At 46.1% G+C, this 9,066-nt stretch overlaps 1 protein-coding gene across 1 annotated transcript; it reads left to right on the forward strand.

Moving 5' to 3' along the window:
* The first annotated feature begins 5,008 nt into the window (after window positions 1-5,008).
* On the forward strand, window positions 5,009-6,160 carry LOC124670823 (F-box/LRR-repeat protein At2g43260-like). Its single transcript, XM_047207291.1, has one exon. The coding sequence runs from the start codon at window positions 5,009-5,011 to the stop codon at window positions 6,158-6,160; it is 1,152 nt and encodes a 383-aa protein (XP_047063247.1).
* Window positions 6,161-9,066: the final 2,906 nt, after the last annotated feature.

The raw sequence follows: 9,066 nt of genomic DNA on the forward strand, positions 1-9,066 counted from the left end.
CCGTGCGCCCTGGGCCCAGGCCTTCGGTCGCGGTTCGCCTCCCGAACCGCGACTAAAGGTCCCATTAGTCGTGGTTCCTTTAGCTTCGCGACTTATGGTGCTGGACGGAAGCCTGTTTTTCTACTAGTGGCTGAGGTCATGTACCAGATAGTGTTATATAGATAAAAACATTTGAGGATTTGATTCCATCACAAATTATTTCTTAATTCTTAATTCTTATATAATCATGTTATAGTCACTAGCTGAACTCATCTTTTTTCTCTTTTTACTGATTTATATTCCTGTTTAACATCTGGACTCATGATTTCTACAAAAAAAATGTCATTTATGAATTTCAGGGAACACTGAATGAAGCACGTGCACTGTTTTTTTTGAAGCTGTTTAGCATCGAAGTACTCCAACTCATGTATTTTTCCCACGTTTTTGACAGTACTCCAACTCAGGTGCATGGTCCCAACAATTGTCACCGATAACTCATTCGATTTTTCATGCATGTTTGATTTTGTGTGGATATCATACACAATCATGTACTTCTTTTTATTTGTATTTGTTTTGATCAGGAAAAATGCATATGATGAGATTCAAACATCAAGGTCGCAAGAACGCACCATGACCTTAAGTCACATGTATGCATGTATGTGTTTGTGCTATTGAAATTGGAGAATTGGGTGGCCGCTTTCGTTCCGAGATCTATTGTTTGTTGTTTGAAGCTATGTGCGCAACATTGCATTCCCTTTAACATGTGTTCAGTTAGGTGTTGGATCAAATTGTATAATTTTATTGTGAGGTTTGCATCACTCAGTCTTGAGATTGTATGTGTTTTATAGATATTTACCATTTGATAATTTCAAGTATTTGTATCATCTGATTTTTCTCAAATAGTCGTGTTCATTTTTGTCCTTAAAATGGCTGGGCATGAAAACAGACTCTTTCAATTCTGTTATTTGTTTCTTCGAGCATATGCTAACATTTTTAATGAATACTAGCTACTTAGTCATATTCATCATAGTTTCATTTTGATATGTTCTCTTTTCTTTGTCTACTCCCTCGTGTGTATCATTATTATTTCTTTAAGAATCATTGGAGAGTTACAAACTTATATATTTTCTCTCCTGCCAGCGTTGTGCCATTTGTTAGGAAACACAAGATTTATGATATTATAATACTTTATTAAGGACATGCATGGTTAACTTGTTCCATTTCTAAGTAACTATTTCCTTGGATTTATGTGCAAATAACATTTTGAGCCCTTATTAATAAAGGGTTCACACTTTCTTTGCTTTTTAATCCTGTAGAAATGTAAGTTAATATATCCTATGGTATAGGGAACAATTTTCCCGACTTCACAATTTTGGTCTTTTTAACTCGTATGTATTGACTTGATGGCCAAACTAAATCTCGATATGCATTAGGTATTAAGGTAATTTATTGTAAGTACTAACAATGTTATAATTGTGGTCTCCAACCTTCATATTATGTATACTTGTCATGTCATAAATGTTTTTTGGATAATATTTCTCAATGTTTGAATATATATGCCTGATTTTGAACCATATTATGAATTTATCACATGTCATTATGTTATTCAATTTTAAAATTTTCGTTCAAATATCTCCAAAGTTTGTTTCTTTAATATGGACGGTCATGGCAACGCGTGCTCTTACGGTCTAGTATGCAACACCTATGCACAAAGAGCGCAGGAGCGACCAAGTGCTAGCTGCTGGGAGCGATAAGACCAATGTATGTACTAAACATGTAAGATATTAATACATCAAGCTAGATAACGGGATTCTCAACCAGCCATTTCAACAATTCAAATGCCACAACTTCTCATGAAGTTGAATTAGCATTTCAAACCGCAACCAAACCTGGGCTCAAGTGATTTTTTAGTCAGATTCCTCTACACTGGTTAGTGCACGATCTTGCAGACATAGGTGTCCTGAACTCCTGATGCGTGAGGCGAGGAGCTTAATCATTTTGCATTTCGATATTGCTGATTTCACGTTTTGTCGCCGAAAGTGTAATGATGTAGCCAATAGATTGGCTAAGTTTGGCTACCAGAACGACGAACTCTCATCCGGTTGGATGGACGTCGCTCCTGCTTTTGTAACGGTTCTGCTTGCTAGCGATATTGCTATGCAGCATGTTTAGTGGAATGAAATTTCCAATTAAAAAAATGCAAACTGTTTTTGAACATGGGATAACAGTAGAACACTTCTATAGCATAGGTAATATACATTGCTTAAAGCAATAACATGATCTTCAAGATAATATAACAAGCACCAAATGATGAGAGAAGAAGTGCTACTTCCATCATCCAAATTGTTCAGTTCTGTAGCATAGGTAATCCATAGTTTAGAACACTAATATGATCCTCAAAACAGCATAACGAACACACATTGATGAAAGCAGAAGTGCTACTTCCGCCATCCAATTTTTTTTTTTTTGGTTCTACTAGTAGAACTAGAAACTAAGAACAAAAGACATGCATGGCTCATACTATGGGATAGATAGCTGCCCCAGGGACAGATCAAACAAGGAGTTCTTGCCCGCCCTCCGCCATGTGGCGGACCACTTCGCCTCTCTGCCACCGCCACAACCACTGCCACCGCACGTGCTGTCGTAGGCCGCGTGGGGCGGCCAGATCGTACCGCCCCCGCTATAATATGTGCCACCAGCCAATCCACCGAAGTAAGTGCCGCACCCACCTCCGAACATGCCGTCGGAGGTTCCTGCTTGGACGCACAAGGGCTGTGGACGCCTCTGCCGTTTGTCGACCTCGTCTCCGACGATGAAGAAAACGATGGTGCTAGGAATTAGAGTTTATTTTTTTGTCTATGTAAATTATGTTAAATGACTTAAATATTTATCAAATTTTCACGCTTTTTTAAACTTTATTCAAATTCACTCCATTTGTTTGTCCGTGGAAAAAGGGCAAAAATAATCAGCACCGATACAATGGATCGTGCTGCTGGACGTACCGGCCCACAAGCCAAGCCACGTGGCCCAAAATCTATCTACAATACGATCATCCGGTAAAAGTTTTGCGGCGATTTACATAAAAATAACTCTTTATGGGAAATAACACACGAATGACCCTTCGGCCAAACTATTTCACGCATCTAACTCTTTTGTGTGACGCCCTTGCGAAGACCGTCACAGGTGTCACACATTATCGACTGGCAGGCTCGAACCGTCACGTATGACAGAATGTGTGGCGTTCTTGCGAAGGGAGCCACACATAAGGCTGGTGCCCAATGCACCACACCACTATAGCCTGCCACGTCAGCTTTTTTCCTCACTCTCACCCCACTCTCACCCCACGGTGCCAGTGCACGGGCTATAGTGCCAGCTCTCACTTCTCTCTCCTCCACATCAGCTTTTCTCTCTCCTCGACATCAGCATTTCTTTTTGAGATTACAACATTAAAAATAATGCAAGAAAATTATTTTATTGAACTAAAATTGTTACCGATTACATCATAAAAAAAATTACATAAAAATTTGAAAAAATTACATAATCTAGGCATTAGCCCACACATGCTCAATCAAATCATGCTGGAGCTGTGTATACATCGGTGAGTCCCTCATTTCGTTGTCCATCTGAATCCTGGCTGCTAGGCTTGGTGGTGCATGGTTGTGTATTGCAGGGCCGACATTGGAACCAACGGTCTCATAGGTGTTCTCCAAATTTGTACCACGCTCATCATCGATGATCATGTTGTGCAGAATGACACATGCACGTATGATCAACCCAAGAGTACGCCTCGAGTAGGAGCGTCCCGAAACTGCTAGAATGTTGAACCTAGCCTTCAGCACTCCAAAGGCACACTCGACATCTTTGCGCCAAGCTGATTGAGCAGCAGTGAACACTCGCTGCTTTTCACTTTGTGGAAGAGTAACACCTTTCATGAACACCGGCCAGGAGGGGTAGATGCCGTCGGCAAGGTAGTAACCATAGTTGTACTCGTGTCCATTCACCGTAAAGTTCACTACGGGTGCTTCTCCCCTAAGCACATCAGTGAACAACGGCGACTGGTATGGAGAGTGGAGAGGAGTGGAAATGGAGAGTGGAGGAGATGAAGTGAGGTGTGGAATGAGTGAAACCATATGGGGGTATTTATAGGGGGTGGGGATGAATTTTTGGGGGTTTTTGGCATTTTTTTCGGATTTTTTGAACCAGACTACCCCAACGGCTAGCTGAGGTGGACCAATCAGATCGCGCCACCTCAGCCCCTCCCTCTCGCCCCGCCTCTCGCCCCGTGCTGCCAGCGCGCCGCCCCGCCTCTCGCCCGCCTATCGCCTCCCTCTCGCCCCCAGCGCGGGCGGTAGCGGGCGATAGCGCCCGGCGCCAGCGCCACCGCCCCGCGCTGCCCTCTCGCCCCTCTCCCGCCTGCCTCTCGTCCTGCCTCGGGCGGTAGCGCCTCCACTACCGCCCCCAATGGCACCAGCCTAAGGGTGTGGCGCCTTGCGAAGGGAGCCACACAGAAAGGTTAAAAATGTAAAATAATTTGGCTGTAGGGTCATATCGTGAAATTCTTCCCCCAGAGAGTTATTTCCGGGTAAATCGCCAAGTTTTGCTTGTCTCCGCTCATCAAGACCAGCCTATACTGCAAACCTAAAAAGCCTGCACAAGCTCATTGATGATTTGCTTGTCTAGTCCCATCGACCGGCGCAGCACTTCACACCGGCAATCCCATCCCCCTCCTCACATCCTCCTTCGCCAATACTTTCGGATTTCCGCTGGGAAGGCCTGAGTGCACCGCTCATTGATTTGCCGTGCAGCGACGCCGGGAACGCCGTCGCGTCGGAAGTCGCCGCCCTCGCTCGACCGCGCGTGCTCCAGAGTAAATCCTCTAGGCTAAGTCTTTCCATTCTTTCTCTTAAGCCGGCAGATCTAAGCACTTCTTTCTTGCGCCGAATCCGTCGACCCATCTGCATTTTGTATAATTCGTACTGATGTTTGCTTCTTCCTTTTTCCCCACTTTACCAGCGATCGAGCGGTTAGCATGCCGGACAGCAGCGGCGCGACCGTTTTTGACGACCTGCCGGAGTGGCTCGTCGTCGACGAGATCCTCTTCCGGTTGCCGCCAAAGGACGTACTCCGCTGCCGCGCCGTCCGCAGGTCGTGGCGCAGCGGCACTTCCACCGACAAGTTCATCCTCGACCACCACCGCCGCCAGCCCTCGCTCCCCATCATCAGACACCGGGAGGGCCTCTGCCGCTTCCCAGTCCTCAGTGGCGCTGCTGCCGATGTCTGCAGTGATAAAAAGATACGGCCCTTCGTCCGGTACACCCCTACTACCATAGTCGACGTTATACACCACGGCGCTTGTGACGGCCTCCTCATCCTATCGGAGCAAGGTGATTTCTACATCTGCAACCCGACCACCCGCAGGTGTGCTTCTCTGCCACATCCTCCACTACGACCAGGCTTCAGCACGGTCACCGTAGTCGCCTTCTACCGGCACCACACATCTGGAGAACACCGGGTGCTCTGGGTGGTCATGAGCCACGCCAGAGTTGAGTTTGAATCGCCTGATTACTTCGTCCTCACGGTGGGATCAGACAAGCCAAGATTCATCCAATGGCCGATAGGTTCTCCTGCCGCTGAGTCCTCCACTTTCCCACCAGTGCATCATCGTGGTAGCCTGCACTGGCCAATGGGCCTCAGCATTACCGTATTTGACACCGTAGCCGAGACATTCCGCCAGATGAGCCGTCCGGCACAGCTGGGCGATAATGATATGGTGGCATTGCTGGACATGGGTGGAGCCCTTGCTTTGTCAAGCACCACCCCTGAATGCGTCACTCTAGATGTCTGGGTCTTGCAGGACTATGACGCCGAGACCTGGGGCTTTCAGTACCGGATTAACTTGCGAGCTATTGTGGCAGCACCGCCGCTTGATTTGCGCCTGAAATATGTCCCGAGTATGGTTGCGATCAACGAGCGCGAGCTGTTGATCCAGGTGGGTTGGCGTCTGTTGCATTGCGGCATCGATGGCACGTTTCTAGGAAATGTTGAGATCGAAGAGCATGAAAACTACCTCACACTTACTAAGCATCGCCTCCAAGAGAGCATGATTTCACTTCCATTGTTTGAGAGGCAACAACAAGAAGAGGCTGTCAACAATGTGCCTCCATTCCTCATTGTGCTGTAAGATGCCTTGGACTCCCCTTCATGTCTTGGACTCCCCTTATTTAATGTGCCATCAATTGGAGCAGCTATCTAATCCCATAGTATGAGCCATGTCTTTTTTTCTTAGTATCTAGTACTACTAGTAGAACTGAACAACTTGGATGTCAAAAGTACTAGCACTGCCATCATCATTCGGTGCTTGTTATGCTATCCTGTGGATCATGTTATTGTCGTGAACAATGGATTATCTATGCTATAGAACTGTTCTACTCTTCTCCCATGTTTCATTTCAGTTTGCATTATTAAAAAGCACGATATTTGTTCCGTCCTTCATGAGAAGTCGTGGTATGTAGCTTACTATTTTGATCTTTCATGTTCAGTATACACTTTGGTCTTATTGCTTCTGGGACCTCGTCGCTCCTGCCCTTTCTGTGGAGTTGTTTTTGCTTAGGTACATGTGGGAACATATGGCTGTGATTTCGCGCTCAGCTAGTTTTGTGTCTGATTGTTACCACAACGGCAAGTAATTTGAGCAGTGCTGCTGTTTTTTTTTGTCTGGTTGGTGCTACTTCAATTCAATGGAGTATTGTTGCCGAAATATGGCAAGTACTTTGTTTCATGGGACTTTCACCATTTCGGAGAAGTGCTTGGCTGCTGGTTTTTTGTGCAGGATTTTTGTTGTTGCTTGGACTAAGTTACTAGATGACTATCTTATTTAACAATGTTGCAGTCTACTGGAAGGCTGGTAATAATCTTGTTAGGCTGATGTTAGCTAGTTTTACTTTACTGTATGGCTGTAGGGTTGGTGCTTCATGTCCCTTTTGCTTTTCTTGTTTATGGCTTTACTGAACTAACCAACACAACGCCGCAGGCCATCCTGAGATTAACATGGTTCCATGCATATAGGACCAGAACATAACACAACGCATCTGGGGCTTTCAGCTACATCAATTTGAAACACAGCAACACATCTCAGCCGCACCACTCTGAAAACATTCCACTTCTGCCCTGTTTCATTTCAGTTTGCATTATTAAAAAGCACGAAATTTTTCTCGTTCTTCATGAGAAGTCGTGGTATGTAGCTTAATATTTTGATCTTTCATGTTCAGTACACACTTTGGTCTTATTGCTTCTGGGACCTGGTTGCTCCTGCTCTTTGTGTGGAGATGTTTTTGCTCAGGCATACATATCTGGGAAGCTGGCTGTGATTTGGTGATCAGCATAGTTTTATGTCTGATTGTTACCGCATCGGCAAGTATTTTGAGCAGTGCCACTGTTTTTTTGGTCTGGTTGGTGCTACTTCAATTCAATGCAGTTATTGTTACCAAAATATGGCAAGTACTTTGTTTCAGGGGACTTTTACCATTTCAGAGAAGTGCTTGGCTAATGGTTTTTTTCTAGGATTTTTTTTTTTGCTAGGACTAAGTTACAATATGACTATCTTATTAACAATGTTGCAGTCTGCTGGAAGGCTGGTACTAATCTGGTTAGGCTGTTCGCTGTTGTTAGCTAGTTTTATTTACTGTATGGCTGTAGGGTTGGTGCTTCATGTCTCTCTTTTGCTTGCCATCCTGAGAATAACAGAGTTCCATACATATAGGACCGGAACATAACACAATGCATCTGAAACCCTCAGCTGCATCAATTTGAGAGACAACAACGCATTGAGGAGTATTCACACATTTTCTAGGAAGAAAGCGAAGTTGCTACAAACAGGCAAACATCACGTATTGCTTAGCTTACGGTGTGTTCGGTTCTGGAAGAGGAATGGGACAGCTTACGGTGTGTTCGGTTCTGGAAGAGGAATGGGACGGAACCGTTCTGGAGGCCATTCTAGTGTTCGGTTGGGGTCATGGAACGGAACCAACCGGTTCCGCCGAAGCGAATATTCGTGCTAGATGCGGAATTGGCTCGTTCGACCAAATCGGTCGGACCGCGAGGAACGGCTCGCTAACCATGGATGAGGCTTCTCTCACGGGCGAGCACACTGCGGCGCCGGCGCCAGGCAGGGCGGCGCCGGCGCCACACAGGCGGCTGTGCGAGCACGCTGGGAGGTGGCGGCGCGAGGAGCGGCAGTCGTGCGAGCACGCTGGGAGGCGGCGGCGCGAGGCAGAGCGGTGGCCGCGCGAGCACGCTGAGAGGCGGCCGCGTGAGCATGCTGGGTGGTGGCGCGAGGCACACATGCGTGCGAGGCGGGCCGCCGGCTGGCTCCGATTTGGCCCCAATTTTGGGATTGCAGGCGCCGGGCGGGGTGGGCAGCAAGCGAGGCGGCGGTGCTGGGAAGCTGCAGGCGGCGGAGCGATGCGAGCGGCGGCGGCGCTGGGAAACTGCAGGAGGCGGCGGCGGCGCTGGGAAGCTGCAGGCGCCAGGGCGGGGATTTTGCCTAAGTAATTCGATTTTGGCATATGTATAGACCAATTTTGCTAGCTATCCAGATTTGACCTGTGTAATTTGATTTTGGAAAAAAAATATGCAAATATTTTGAGCCAAAACAGCCCGTTAATTACAATTATTAGCATTTTAAGCACGATTGTGGAACCGTTTCAATTCCTCCTTTTTTTCTGAACCTAACACAGTATGGAACCATTCAATTCCTCGTTTTTCTTTGCTCTGAACTGAACATGGGGTCGAAACCGTCCCATGACCTCGGAACGGAACCATTCCATTCCATTCCTCCTCGTTCTGGAACCGAACACATCCTTAGTCTCAACTCATCCCACCAGGATTCTAGGAAACATTCAAAGGATTTGATAACCACACACTTGTTTCCAATTATTGCGTTCTTGGTGTTGAAGTTCTTTTGCACATCAACAGAACTGTTAGTAAGCCTACGCTAACATACAAAAAACTAAGGAAATAAAATCAAAAACCAAGTAGCATAAACCAAATATGTAACTACAGATACCAATTTAAATTGGAAAAAGCCTC

The sequence above is a fragment of the Lolium rigidum genome, chromosome 7, assembly GCF_022539505.1.
Source record: "Lolium rigidum isolate FL_2022 chromosome 7, APGP_CSIRO_Lrig_0.1, whole genome shotgun sequence".
Classification (NCBI taxonomy): Eukaryota; Viridiplantae; Streptophyta; class Magnoliopsida; order Poales; family Poaceae; genus Lolium; species Lolium rigidum.